This window comes from Nerophis lumbriciformis, linkage group LG20 (assembly GCF_033978685.3).
Source record: "Nerophis lumbriciformis linkage group LG20, RoL_Nlum_v2.1, whole genome shotgun sequence".
Lineage (NCBI taxonomy): Eukaryota > Metazoa > Chordata > Actinopteri > Syngnathiformes > Syngnathidae > Nerophis > Nerophis lumbriciformis.
Genome location: NC_084567.2, coordinates 27,542,501 through 27,557,704, shown reverse-complemented (window position 1 = coordinate 27,557,704; position 15,204 = coordinate 27,542,501). Strand labels below are relative to the sequence as shown.

Here is a 15,204-nt window from a genome sequence, read left to right as displayed (position 1 = left end):
GTCTAATTCTGCAAACTTCTGAAAATATTTTGCACTGCCTACCACAATGTCTGTCAAACAATGTAGTAAATGATTGTTAAAATATAATTTTGTTTTCTCATTTATTAAAAAGGATCCTTTTTATGCAAAACCAATTGTTTTACCTGTTGGTACTTGTTTTGGGGTATTTTGGGATCCCCATAAGTCTGGAAATTTTGAAATCAAACAATAAAGGCATGACAGAGATATTAATAAAACAATCTTGCCTTTTGCAATGTCTGACGATTTTACTGTGAGGTTGATAGTTGAATCAGATTCCACCAAATCGAACCGTTGAATAGTTGTATCTAAGAGAGCCCTGCCTGGGACCAAATAAACTAAAGCTGTTGTAGAGTCAGTTAGTGACCAATACGAGTTCCCCACTAAACCAGCTCCACCACCAGAGGTCTCTGCGTATCTGACCTATCACAACCCAACCAGTCAAGGCAGACACCTGCCTCCCACTGAATCTTGGTTCTGTTCAAGATTTCTTCCTTAGGAGTTTTTTTTGCCTCCACTACTAAGGTGCTTGCTTATGTGGGGTTCAGTTGTTTTTCAGTTGGTTGCTAGTGCTCTGTGATTGAGTGGCCAAGCAGTATAAAATTAATAGATAGATGATGTTAACGCCACTATGATTCAATTGTATCACATTCCTTATAGGGATCATTTGTTACAAAAAAAATCCCATCAGGATTTATATGACTAAACCTTCATGAACAATGATCGTATACTGAGTCATCTTCCCGTAAATATTGTGTTTAATGTGTTTTAGACCTGCCCAAACCCCAGCATGATATATGGTATATGTCTGGTATATGTAATGTACATGTCATTTCCCATAACATCTACAATTGTTTATTGGATGTTAGGGTGTTGTGGATAATAGCTAAATAGCATGAAATTAAAACTAGAAATCATTTATTATTTAAAGTTCTTTGTGTTATTGTTTAGAATCACTGACTAATAAATAATGCTTACCTTTACGCCTTGAATGAGTCCATTCATTAGGAACGTGTGCTGGGGGAATGTTTCATGAAGCACCTACAATGAAAAACAATGGCAATACAACAGATTAGTCTTGTGATAAATACTCACGTCCTCATTATTATATATGACATTTGTAATGTTTTTAACTTTCATGTAGGGTATTACGGAGCTCCGTAAACAGTCACCTTAGCTGACACCACCCATTTATTTTCCAACCATCCATTAGTATAGTACAGTGGAACCTCAATTTACTGGTTCTTGAAATCAAAATGTTTATATAGTGAAGAAGAACTTCCCGTAAGAAACAATGTAAACATGAATAATTGGTTTTAGCCTTGACAAAAGTCCCCATTTCAGTAAAAAAAAATGTCCACTTTAAAGACATTATTATGCATATAACCCTAACCTAACCCCATATATATACCATTACACACACACACACACACACACACACACACACACACACACACACACACACACACACACACACACACACACACACACACACACACACACACACATATATATGAATAAAAAAACAGTGTCTCTATCTCGCAGACATTTACTAACAAGTTCTTTGGAAATGAGGCAGGTCTATTGTTATAGAGCAGTGGTTCTCAAATGGGGGTACGCGTACATCTGGGTGTACTTGAAGGTATTCCAAGGGGTACGTGAGATTTTTTTTTTATAATAGCAACAATTCAAAAATCCTTTATAAATATATTTGTTGAATAATACTTCAACAAAATATGAACTTCAAATCAAGTAGGCTATTCCATTCATTACCATAAACCCAGAGTTTCCCCCATGCCATGATGGTTTGACCCTCACTAAAATGTCTGTCAAAAAGAACTGTGAAAAGAAATGCAACAATGCAATATTCAGTGTTAACAGCTAGCTTTTTTGTGGACATTTTCCATAAATATTGATGTTAAAGATTTCTTTTTTGTGAAGAAATGTTTAGAATTAAGTTCATGAATCCAGATGGATCTCTATTACAATCCCCAAAGAGGGCACTTTAAGTTGATGATTACTTCTATGTGTAGAAATCTTTATTTATAATTGAATCACTTGTTTATTTTTCAACATGTTTTTAGTTATCTGTATGTCTTTTTTTCCAAATAGTTCAAGAAAGACCACTACAAATGAGCAATATTTTGCACTGTTATACAATTTAATAAATCAAACTGATGACATAGTGCTGTATTTTACTTCTTTATCTCTTTTTTTAAACCAAAAATGCTTTGCTCTGATTGAAGGTACTTGAATTAAAAAAATGTTCACAGGGGTACATCACTGAAAAAAGGTTGAGAACCACTGTTATAGAGGACCATCTTTCAACAGCTAGGCCGAGCCACAACAGCAACAGCAACAGCAACTCACTGTGAGCATAGGTGTAGTCAGCAAACCCCAGGCGAAGAACTCCAAAAAGATGACCACCACTGCATGGTACACACTGGGCCGGCCTATGCCCTGCTGGAGCTAACACACACAAAGAGAACAACATTAAAAATACAAAAACATTTCAATGATCCAACGTCTGTGAGCATGAATTAATTAAGCCTGTTCGGATGAGAGGCGAAACGTTTTCTAAGACAATTTGCCAGTCCCGTTGCGATGTTTTCAGTGCCTCGAGAACACAATGACCTGATGAATGAGAATATACATTTCAGTGAGATGCACAATCCCTTTGTATTTTGTTGTTTACTATGTCATCAAAGTGTAGTGTCACAGTTAACTGTGCACAGCTTGTGAAGACTTGTAGAACACCTCAGTGTCTTTGGTGTCGTAGTGATAATACACCGGATAATACATCACAGGCATGACCTCACCACCTTAGTTACTGACATTACACATTGCAGTAAAAGGTAGACTTTTTGTTCAAAGCTTATGTTGCAGGTACCACTGATATAACTGCCATTGCATCGTGTAGTGCCCCTAGCCTACCTATTCCAATTGTGCCACCAATTGTGCCAAAGCAATAGTAAATGTATAGCGCTTTGACACCTAATGATGACACAACATTAGGAACAACTGAGGGTTCAGTATCTTGCGCAAGGGTACTTCAGCATGGTCACAGTTGGCCAGGGAGTAAACCTACGACCATCAGTATGGGCGAAGACCACTCCAACACTTGAGCTTGAGCACACAGTCAGTGTCCCAAACTCAAACACAGATCAGACCACTTGCAAAAGCAAAACATGCGGACTTTAGGTGTAAGCATGCTACCATGCCATACCCTATAAAGAAATCAAACCGTTTTTAATTATGATTATTAGAAGATGTCTGCCGTTCTTCATGCCGGGTCCCGCAACTGCAGTTGGAAGACAACTTTTTTTTAACAGAAATAAAAAATAAAAAACATCTTTTGTGGCTCTCTTCCCTTGCTCCCTTGACATTTTCACTAGAAATGTCCGATAATGGCTTTTTTGCCGATATCCGATATTCCGATATTGTCCAACTCTTAATTACCGATTCCGTTATCAACCGATACCGATATATACAGTCGTGGAATTAACTTAAATTATTATGCCTAATTTTGTTGTGATGCATTAAACAATGTAACGACGTTTTACAGAATAAATCAACTCAAGTTATGGAAAAAAATGCCAACATGGCACTGCCATATTTATTATTGAAGTCACAAAGTGCATTATTTTCTTTAACATGCCTCAAAACAGCAGCTTGGAATTTGGGACATGCTCTCATGAGAGCATGAGGAGGTTGAGGTGGGCGGGGTTGGGGGGGGCAGCGGGGGGTGTATATTGTAGCGTCCCGGAAGAGTTAGTGCTGCAAGCGATTCTGAGTATTTGTTCTGTTGTGTTTATGTTGTGTTACGGTGTGGATGTTCTCCCGAAATGTGTTTGTCATTCTTGTTTGGTGTGGGTTCACAGTGTGGCGCATATTTGTGACAGTGTAAAAGTTCTTTATACGGCCACCCTCAGTGTGACCTGTATGGCTGTTGACCAAGTATGCTTGCATTCACTCGTGTGTGTGAAAAGCCATAGATATTATGTGATTGGGCCGGCACGCAAAGGCAGTGCCTTTAAGGTTTATTGGCGCTCTGTACTTCTCCCTACGTCCGTGTACCACTCCGTACAGCGGCGTTTTAAAAAGTCATAAATGTTACTGTTTGAAACCGATACCGATAATTTCCAAAATTACATTTTAAAGCATTTATCGGCCGATAATATCGGCAGTCCGATATTATCAGACATCTCTAATTTTCACCAAAATTATTCTTCAATGGATATGTAGCAGCAACTAGTGCTTTCGATATTACAATATATACTGTATTATTGTATCAAAGTATCGTAGTATCTCTATTGTTTGTCATAATTAAAGCATTAAAGAAAATTAAGGCAAGAGCCGGTAGAAACATACGTAGATATAATTAATGTAGCAGAGATGGAGAGCACAATGGAAGCTAAACCAACAACACCCAGAGAGGAATTGGTGCCAAAAAGAGAAAAGAGTAACTTCTTTGTTTGGATTTTAAAAACTTAGACATTGACCAAACAACAGTAACCTGCTAAAACGTGCCACCAACAAGTGGTTATCAGTGCATTGAATTATATTTATATAGCGCTTTTCTCTAGTGATTCAAAGCGCTTTACATAGTGAAACCCAATATCTAAGTTACATTTAAACCAGTGTGGGTGGCACTGGGAGCAGGTGGGTAAAGTGTCTTGCCCAAGGACACAACGGCAGTGACTAGGATGGCGGAAGCGGGGATCGAACCTGGAACCCTCAAGTTGCTGGCACGGCCACTCTACCAACCAAGCTATACCGGCGCCCAGTGAATTGAACATGTCTAATCTTTTCTATCACTTGAAGACAAGACTAGAAGAACAGTACAAAGAGTGTAAAAATGTACAAAATAGTAATGTTGCCTAAAATCCACAAAATTATGAAAATAAAAACATGTCAAACGAGCCTAACAGAGTTGTTGTCCAAAGACACCGTCTAGGTCAAGAAGTCCTGCAGACACCAAAAAATTACAGATTCCATTTCTAATTTTATATTTGTAGACATGATCTAGTGTACACTGTTGAAAAGAAAGCCTAGTTTTAAAAATGCTCTTCATTGTTTTATAATTGTATTGTCCTATCATTTATAAAATGTGTTTTACAAAACCCCAAACCATGTTGTGTAATTCGTAAATAAAAACAGAATACAATGATTTGCAAATCCTTTTCAACTTATATTCAATTGAATACACCGCAAAGACAAGATATTTCATGTTCGAACTGAGAAACGTAATTTTCTTTTGCAAATAATCATTAACTTGGAATTTAATGGCAGCAACACATTGCAAAAAAGTTGGCACAGGGGCATTTTTACCACTGTGTTACATGGCCTTTCCTTTTAACAACACTCAGTAAACGTTTGGGAACTGAAGAGACCAATTTTTGAAGCTTTTCAGATGGAATTCTTTCCCATTCTTGCTTGATGTACAGCTTAAGTTGTTCAACAGTTTGGGGTCTCCTTCACAATACCCCACACATTTTCAATGGGAGACAGGTCTGGACTACAGGCAGGCCAGTCTAGTACCTGCACTCTTTTACTATGAAGCCATGCTGTTGTAACACATGGCTTGGCATTGTCTTGCTGAAATAAGCAGGGGCGCCCATGATAACGTTGCTTGGATGGCAACATATGTTGCTCCAAAACCTGTATACACCTTTTAGCATTAATGGTGCCTTCACAGATGTGTAAGCTACCCATGCCTTGGGCACTAATACACTCCTATACCATCACAGATGCTGGCTTTTGAACTTTGCGCCTATAACAATCCGGATGGTTCTTTTCCTCTTTGTTCCGGAGGACACAAGGTCCACAGTTTCCAAAAACAATTTGAAATGTGGACTCGTCAGACCACAGAACACTTTTACACTTTGCATCAGTCCATCTTAGTGAGCTCGGGCCCTGTGAAGCCGGCGGTGTTTCTGGATGTTGTTGATAAATGGCTTTTGCTTTGCATAGTAGAGTTTTAACTTGCACTTACAGATGTAGCGACGAACTGTAATTACTGACAGTGGTTTTCTGAAGTCTTCCTGAGCCCATGTGGTAATATCCTTTACACACTGATGTCGGTTTTTGATGCAGTACCGCCTGAGGGATCGAAGGTCACGGGCTTTGCCGCTTAAGTGCAGTGATTTCTCCAGATTCTCTGAACCTTTTGATGATATTACGGACGGTAGACGGTAAAATCCCTAAATTCCTTGCAATAGCTCGTTGAGAAATGTTGTTCTTCAACTGTTCGACAATTTGCTCACGCATTTGTTTACAAAGTGGTGACTCTCGCCCCATCCTTGTTTATTAATGAGTGAGCATTTCATGGAAGCTGCTTTTATACCCAATCATGGCACCCACCTGTTCCCAATTACCCTGTTCACCTGTGGGATGTTCCAAATAAGTGTTTAATGAGCATTCCTCAACTTTCTCAGTCTTTTTTGCCACTTGTGCCAGCTTTTTTGAAACATGTTGCTGGCATCAAATTCCAAAAGAGCTAACATTTGCAAAAAAAAACAATGGTTTCCAGTTCGAACGTTAAGTATCTTCTCTTTGCAGTCTATTCAATTGAATATAGGTTGAAAAGGATTAGCAAATCATTGTATTTTTTTATTTATTTACCATTTACACAGCATGCCAACTTCACTGGTTTTGGGTTTTGTATATTATAATCGCTTCAATATAGAGGCAACTTGTTATTCCACTATACTGGTACTTTAACAGTAAATTAACAAGTAGATTAACATCAGATTTGAGAGAATAATACAACCGTAAATGACGCATTATGCCACCACATACGTCAACAGCAAAATTAGGAGCCTTTGAAACCAGTTTTGAAATTGGTCTATTATCATTTATATGTCCAACAATATATTGTGATTCATATCATTATCGCAGGAGGTGGCAATATAGATTTTAGGACACATAAGTGCAGCTGGGATGGCCTCCTGCACCCCGAGAAAGACAAGCAGTAGAAAATGGATGGATGGATCACCCATCATTAATTTACATTATTTCCTATTGGAAAAATTGCTTAGATTTTTGAGTTTGGTCTTAAGAAAAAAGAAGGTACCACTGTGTATGAAAAAATATATACAGTCGCCTACTGCAGTGTTTTTCAACCACTGTGCCGCGGCACTAGTGTGCCGTTAAATACAGTCTGGTGTTAAAAATATTTTTTGCAAACCAGTAATTATAATCCGCAAATAATGTGCCGTTGTTGAGTGTTGGTGCTGTCTAGAGCTCGGCAGAGTCCCATGTTATTCTCCTCAGTATCAGTAGGTGGAAGCTGGTAGCTAATTGCTTTGTAGATGTTGGGAACACGTCGTGTGAGACGACGATGGTTTGTCGTGATCACAATATGCAGACGACAGCGGGAGGCAGTGTGCAGGTAAAAAAAATCCTTAAACCAAAAATAAACAAAAGTTGAGTGCCCCTAAGAAAATTAATTAAAGCTTAGGGATGGCTATGCAGAACAAAACTAAAACTGAACTGACGACAAAGTAAACACAAACAGAATGCTGGACGACAGCAAAGACTTACAGCGTGTGGAGCAGACGGCGTCCACAAAGTACATCCGTACATGACAATCAAGAATGTCCACTCAATTCTTGATTGCTAAAACAAAGCAGGTTTTTTTGATTGATTGATTGAGACTTTTATTAGTAGATTGCACAGTGAAGTACATATTCCGTACAATTGACCACTAAATGGTAACACCCGAATAAGTTTTTCAACTTGTTTAAGTCGGGGTCCACTTAAATTGATTGATGATACAGATATATACTATCAGATATATACTATTATCATAATACAGTCATCACACAAGTTAATCATTAGAGTATATACATTGAATTATTTACAATCCGGGGTGTGGGATGTGGAGGGGGGGGGGAGGTTAGGTTTGGTTGTTAACAACACTTCAGTCATCAGCAATTGTATTATCAGAGAAATGGACATTGAAACAATGTAGGTCTGACTTGGTAGGATATGTACAGCAGGAAGTGGACATGGAGAGAGAGAGAGAGAGAGAGAGAGAGAGAGAGAGAGAGAGAGAGAGAGAGAGAGAGAGAGAGAGAGACAGAGAGAGAGAGAGAGAGAGAGAGAGAGAGAGAGATCAGCAAGCATAAGAAAAAGTATCTACCTTTGATTGTTTACATTTGATTATTAACAATCCGGGGAGGGTGTTAGTTTAGGGTTGAAGTTGCCTGGAGGTGTTCTTTTAGTGCGGTTTTGAAGGAGGATAGAGATGCCCTTTCTTTTACACCTGTAGGGAGCGCATTCCATATTGATGTGGCATAGAAAGAGAATGAGTTAAGACTTTTGTTAGATCGGAATCTGGGTTTAACGTGGTTAGTGGAGCTCCCCCTGGTGTTGTGGTTATGGCGGTCATAGTTAAGGAAGTGGTTTGACATGTACTTCGGTATCAGGGAGGGGTAGCGGATTTTATTTTATAGACTAGGCTCAGTGCAAGTTGTTTTACCCTGTCCTCCACCCTGAGCCAGCCCACTTTAGAGAAGTGGGTAGGAGTGAGGTGTGATCTGGGGTGGAGGTCTAGAAGTAACCTGACTAGCTTGTTCTGGGATGTTTGGAGTCTAGATTTGAGGGTTTTGGAGGTGCTGGGGTACCAGGAAGTGCATGCGCAATCAAAAAAGGGTTGAACGAGAGTTCCCGCCAGAATCTTCATGGTGCTTTTGTTGACCAGAGAGGAGATTCTGTAGAGAAATCTCGTTCGTTGATCGACCTTTTTGATTACCTTGGTTGCCATTTTATCACAGTAAAGATTCGCCTCTAGAATGGAACCTAGGTACGTGACCTCATCTTTCCTGGTAATAACAATGTCACCCACTTTTGCGGTGCGGGGAATAGCGCTCAAAGGAAGACATGAAACTGCAACAGGAAAATACCAAAAAACAGTAAAAGCCACCAAAATAGGGGCGCAAGTCAAAAAATAAAACACTATGCACGGGAGCACAACCGAAAAACTCAAAATAAGTCACAGCGTGATGTGACAGGTCATGATAGTACATCTACTTTGAGACAAGAGCTATATTGATGCATAGTTGGTTATGGTTTAAATTAATATCCAACAATTGCGACAACGACTTTTCTACTGTTTTTAATTTCTCAATGATTTCTGCCGGTGGTGTGCCTCTGGATTTTTTCAATGAAAAAAAATGGCTCTAAAAAAGGTTGAAAAACACTGGCCTACTGTATAGGCGTGATGACATCCACTGATAAACAACAAAATACAAATATACTATTATTACTTCAATTATTTAGGAGTGTTTATGGATTCTAGTGCGTAGAGTTGAAAGTAGATGTTTAAAATGGACGCTGACAGAGCAGGAGGCAAAATGTTACGTAATAGATAACGGCTCCATCCTAAACACTCCACCATGGCTCTCTCACATATAAATGAACCTTTTTTCTCCTATACACCCTTCATTATCTTCTGTGACGTCATAATGTATTTAATTGGAATGGCATTTCAAGCTCATTTAAAAAAGGCCTGTCAGGTGTGCGTTCGTGAATTATTAGGACAAATACACCCGTTGTTGGCGTCAACATAGCGACAAAGATGAAGTGGGTTATTATTCATCGGTATTCAATCCATTAGACGGCTAACATTAAATTCGCTTTCGTGGAAAAGAAATAAAAAATGGCGGCTTGTCTACGCACCGCCGCTCCGTCCTTCATGATGATCTTCTTGACCAGCACCACTCGGCCGGTGCCCACCGGCGGCTCCCCCGGCATCTCGTCACACCTGCAGCGGGTCACGAAGCATCCTTGCCGCGTTGATATTCGCGGTTCCCCGAGTGCTTCCAGGATGTCTCCTTGAAACGACGGGCTTGATATAACAGAATGATATTAATATTCAGTATAATATTAATAAAAACCTTCCCCGCGGTTGTCTCAGTGTGGATATTAAGTCAGCTCAGTCAGCGGTTCACTGGACGATTCGTGTACGAGAATTGGAACGTTAGACAGAAAAGACAACCAGCACTTCCGGGTGTTTTTTAAATATAAAGCTAATATTGTAATTTATTTAATTAAAATGAGGTCAGAATCAAATAAATGCAAGCAAAAAACGTTACAGATTTACTATTATGTATTGAAACAATACTCTAAAAGTTCACAGGTGTATTCAAGCCTTATTTTTGTATGCTTGATTACGTTATTTATCTTATTTTTCTTAGAATTCCAACTGTTTCCTGTCTCATTGCCGACTTCATCGGAAGTAGATGCACAGTATCTTCACAATCCATCATCCTCGTATACGAACAATGAACGCGATTGAAATTAATCCTTTTTATTAATGTTTGGAGGGGGATTAAAATTTTAATATACACATGAATATGAGGTACAAACAGTAAACTGCGAATTTTCCTCAGTAAATGTCTAACATGATTTTCTTATTCTGAAACTACCATTCCGGTTGGTGTGGCAGTATCATACGGAGACGATGGCAGTCTTTAAACCAGATCACGTGTAAGTAACAGTGGTTCTCAGAGATGATGCAGGAAAACGTGACTGCCACTGATCATCAATCAGTACCCGAATTAATTCATATATGTGAACAATAACATGATAATATAATTTTTTTTTTTAATTTTTAAATCACATTTTATGTCTTTGATTGATTTAGATTTTACAAATGTCTTCAATTCCATGTGATCCTACTTCATAATTTCACAAGAGTACTCTCTGTGATTATGAAAAGTTTCATGAAGGTGACAAGAATGTAAAAGAAAAGAAAAAAGAATGTCATATTTTTAGTGGAAAGCACATCTATAATTGGAGTTGTATATCAATCTAAGTTATACATAACACAATATCTTAATTGCTCTTTTGTAAATGATTATAACAACATATCTTAATTGCTCTTTTGTAAATGATTATAACAAAATATCTTAATTGCTCTTTTGTAAATGATTTGCTGTGGTACACGGATGTGAACTCCAAATGAAAGAAACTGTCAAATAGGTGTAGGCGGATTGAGCCAAACACCTAGTAAAACAATATCAATATATATTTTTAATTCACAGCATTTTCCTGTTGCATGCATACATTTTTACCATAGTTTGTGCCAATAAATAATTAATTGTAATTAGAAAATACTTTAATATAATACAAACCCCGTTTCCATATGAGTTGGGAAATTGTGTTAGATGTAAATATAAACGGAATACAATGATTTGCAAATCCTTTTCGACCCATATTCAATTGAATGCACTACAAAGACAAGATATTTGATGTTCAAACTCATAAACTTAATTTTTTTTTGCAAATAATAATTAACTTAGAATTACATGGCTGCAACACGTGCCAAAGTAGTTGGGAAAGGGCATGTTCACCACTGTGTTACATGGCCATTTCTTTTAACAACACTCAGTAAACGCATGGGAACTGAGGAGACACATTTTTTAAGCTTCTCAGGTGGAATTCTTTCACATTCTTGCTTGATGTACAGCTTAAGTTGTTCAACAGTCCGGGGGTCTCCGTTGTGGTATTTTAGGCTTCATAATGCGCCACACATTTTCAATGGGAGACAGGTCTGGACTACAGGCAGGTCAGTCTAGTACCCGCACTCTTTTACTATGAAGCCACGTTGATGTAACACGTGGCTTGGCATTGTCTTGCTGAAATAAGCAGGGGCGTCCATGGTAACGTTGCTTGGATGGCAACATATGTTGCTCCAAAACCTGTATGTACCTTTCAGCATTAATGGCGCCTTCACAGATGTGTAAGTTACCCATGTCTTGGGCACCAATACACCCCCATACCATCACAGATGCTGGCTTTTCAACTTTGCGCCTATAACAATCCGGATGGTTCTTTTCCTCTTTGGTCCACAGTTTCCAAAAACAATTTGAAATGTGGACTCGTCAGACCACAGAACACTTTTCCACTTTGTATCAGTCCATCTTAGATGAGCTCAGGCCCAGCGAAGCCGACAGCGTTTCTGGGTTTTGTTGATAAACGGTTTTCGCCTTGCATAGTAGAGTTTTAACTTGCACTTACAGATGTAGCGACCAACTGTAGTTACTGACAGTGGGTTTCTGAAGTGTTCCTGAGCCCATGTGGTGATATCCTTTACACACTGATGTCGCTTGTTGATGCAGTACAGCCTGAGGGATCGAAGGTCACAGGCTTAGCTGCTTACGTGCAGTGATTTCTCCAGATTCTCTGAATCCTTTGATGATATTACGAACCGTAGATGGTGAAATCCCTAAATTCCTTGCAATAGCTGCTTGAGAAAGGTTTTTCTTAAACTGTTCAGCAATTTGCTCGCGCATTTGTTGACAAAGTGGTGACCCTCGCCCCATCCTTGTTTGTGAATGACTGAGCATTTCATGGAATCTACTTTTATACCCAATCATGGCACCCACCTGTTCCCAATTTGCCTGTTCACCTGTGGGATGTTCCAAATAAGTGTTTGATGAGCATTCCTCAACTTTATCAGTATTTATTGCCACCTTTCCCAACTTCTTTGTCACGTGTTGCTGGCATCAAATTCTAAAGTTAATGATTATTTGCAAAAAAAAAATATGTTTATCAGTTTGAACATCAAATATGTTGTCTTTGTAGCATATTCAACTGAATATGGGTTGAAAATGATTTGCAAATCATTGTATTCCGTTTATATTTACATCTAACACAATTTCCCAACTCATATGGAAACGGGGTTTGTAGATTTATCATTAAACAGCATGACAAAATTACATGTGGCTACTGATAGATGCAGTTAAAACAACACTAGCTGCAAATAACATGTTAAAAACAAATACCGTATTTTTTTTCACTTAAAATCCTTTTTTTCCCTTCAAAACTCGACTGCACCTTATAAAATGGTACGCCTAATGTACGGAATCATTCTGGTTTTGCTTACCGACCTCGAAGCAATTTTATTTGGTACATGGCGTAATGATAAGTGTGACCAGTAGATGGCAGTCAAACATAAGAGATACGTGTAGACTGCAATATGATGGCAATATGACTCAAGTAAACAACACCAACATTTTATATGTTCAATTGAAAATATAGGACATTACACAAAGCGCTCAAAAATCATTCAAAAGCGCTGGATTCTAGTTCATTGAAATACCACAACACTGGAAATTGTTCAAAGGAGATACCTTTTATTTTAAAAACTTGCACACAAAACACAGCAAACGATTTACAAAATAGCTCTTTTAAATAACTTCAAAGTGAAGTAAAGTCAGTTTTTTGGTTTTTTTCGCGCCGGCGGACGGAGGGCGGCGGGGGTCTTGAACGGTGGCATTGTTGTGTGTGGACACGGATTATGTTAGGTGTGATTTACCCTGGATAACCTTAGCTAGCTTAGTGTAAACGGGGCCTTAGAAAAGAAGGGACTGACAACAGCAGATATGTCAGGTACCAGAGATGAAGAACTGGAGCTATCCCATACTTGCCAACCCTCCCGGATTTTCCGGGAGACTCCCGAAATTCAGCGCCTCTCCCGAAAACCTCCCGGGACAAATTTTCTCCCGAAAATCTCCCGAAATTCAGGCCGAGCTGGAGGCCACGCCCCCTCCAGCTCCATGCGGACCTGAGTCCGCTTTCCCACAATATAAACAACGTCTACAGTAAAGCAGTTCGTCTGCCGTAAACAGCAATGTTGTGACACTCTTAAACAGGACAATACTGCCATCTAGTGCATTTGATGAAAGCACTTTTGTGCGTGCCCACAGCAATGCATCATCAGAGTTCGGCATGGTTAGAAAGATAGTGACAGTGAATAGAACAAGGATGGACAATTCAACCCTTAACTCAACAATGAGTAGATGAGTGTTGTGTGTGTGTATATGTGTAAATAAATGAACACTGAAATTCAAGTATTTCTTTTATATATATATATATATATATATATATATATATATATATATATATATATATATATATATATATATATATATATATATATATATATATATATATAAAATAAATATATATTTATAGCTAGAATTCACTGAAAGTCAATTATTTCTGATATATATATATCCATCCATCCATCCATCCATTTTCTACCGCTTATTCCCTTCGGGGTCGCGGGGGGATATATATATATATATATATATATATATATATATATATATATATATATATATATATATACTGTATATGAAATACTTGACTTGGTGAATTCTAGCTGTAAATATACTCTTCCCCTCTTAACCACGCCCCCAACCACGCCCCCGTCCCCAACCACGTCCCCTGCCCACGCCCCCACCCCCCACCTCCCGAAATTGGAGGTCTCAAGGTTGGCAAGTATGAGCTATCCGTGCTGATTGGCGCTGACTACCTGCTCAGTGGCCTTGTGGTTAGAGCGTCCGCCCTGAAATCGGTAGGTCGCGAGTTCAAACCCCGGCCGAGTCATACCAAAGACTATAAAAATGGGACCCGTTACCTCCCTTTTTGGCACTCAGCATCAAGGGTTGGAATTGGGGTTTAAATCACCAAAATGATTCCCGAGCGCGGCCACCGCTGCTGCTCACTGCTCCCCTCACCTCCCAGGGGGTGGAACATTAAGGGGATGGGTCATTTCACCACACCTAGTGTGTGTGTGTGTGTGACTATCAGTGGTACTTTAACTTTTTAACTTTATTATTGGAAAATAGTTTCGGGCAAGGTGGAACGGCTGTCAGAATTTGGGTTGCCATAGAAACCTTATTTAGCTGAACAGTACAAGGGCCAGTGCCCATGGCAAGCATGAATGAAGCTTCATGCCTGAAGATCTGCGCCGATGACGCTAAACAAGTTTCAGAACAGCTGCGCGCATTCTGGGGAATAGAATCGCGAGGCATCTCCAAGAATGGTAAGGAACGAGCAGATGACATTGAGGCTCAACAACACTTCAACAGATCAGTCAGTTACAAAAAGAAGCGATATGAAGTGAAGTTGCCAAGGAAACGAGACTCACCGGGACTTCCAGACAACCAGAGAATTGTCCGAAAAAGCTAAGATGAGTGTTGTGCAACAAGCAGCGGTACACAATTATATTATATTCCTGCCAAAAACAGATATGAGCAAAAAATCCAACCATGCAATGGAATAGATCCCCATACCTAATCAATAAAAAAAAATTGTCAAAGTGATAGTGATAGTGATAAATGATTATTTTGTGTGCTCCAGACATCATTCTACACAACAACACAGATG

At 39.0% G+C, this 15,204-nt stretch overlaps 1 protein-coding gene across 3 annotated transcripts in view; it reads right to left on the bottom strand.

The window, feature by feature from the left end:
• The window catches only part of mfsd14ba (major facilitator superfamily domain containing 14Ba), a 30,591-nt gene extending 20,557 nt beyond the window's left edge, over window positions 1-10,034 (bottom strand). For 2 of the 3 annotated variants that reach the window (XR_009817448.2, XM_061980734.2), the window contains exons 1-3: window positions 9,703-10,034; window positions 2,389-2,487; window positions 997-1,059 (exon numbers count right to left, since the gene is read on the bottom strand). Coding sequence is in view for 1 of the 3 variants with exons in the window: in XM_061980734.2 (XP_061836718.1) it covers window positions 997-1,059; window positions 2,389-2,487; window positions 9,703-9,777 (237 nt within the window). In the remaining 2 variants the exon portion in view is untranslated. The remainder of the gene's footprint in view (window positions 1-996; window positions 1,060-2,388; window positions 2,488-9,702) is intronic. The other variant, XR_009817449.2, reaches the window with a different exon arrangement.
• Between the last annotated feature and the right edge of the window lie 5,170 nt (window positions 10,035-15,204).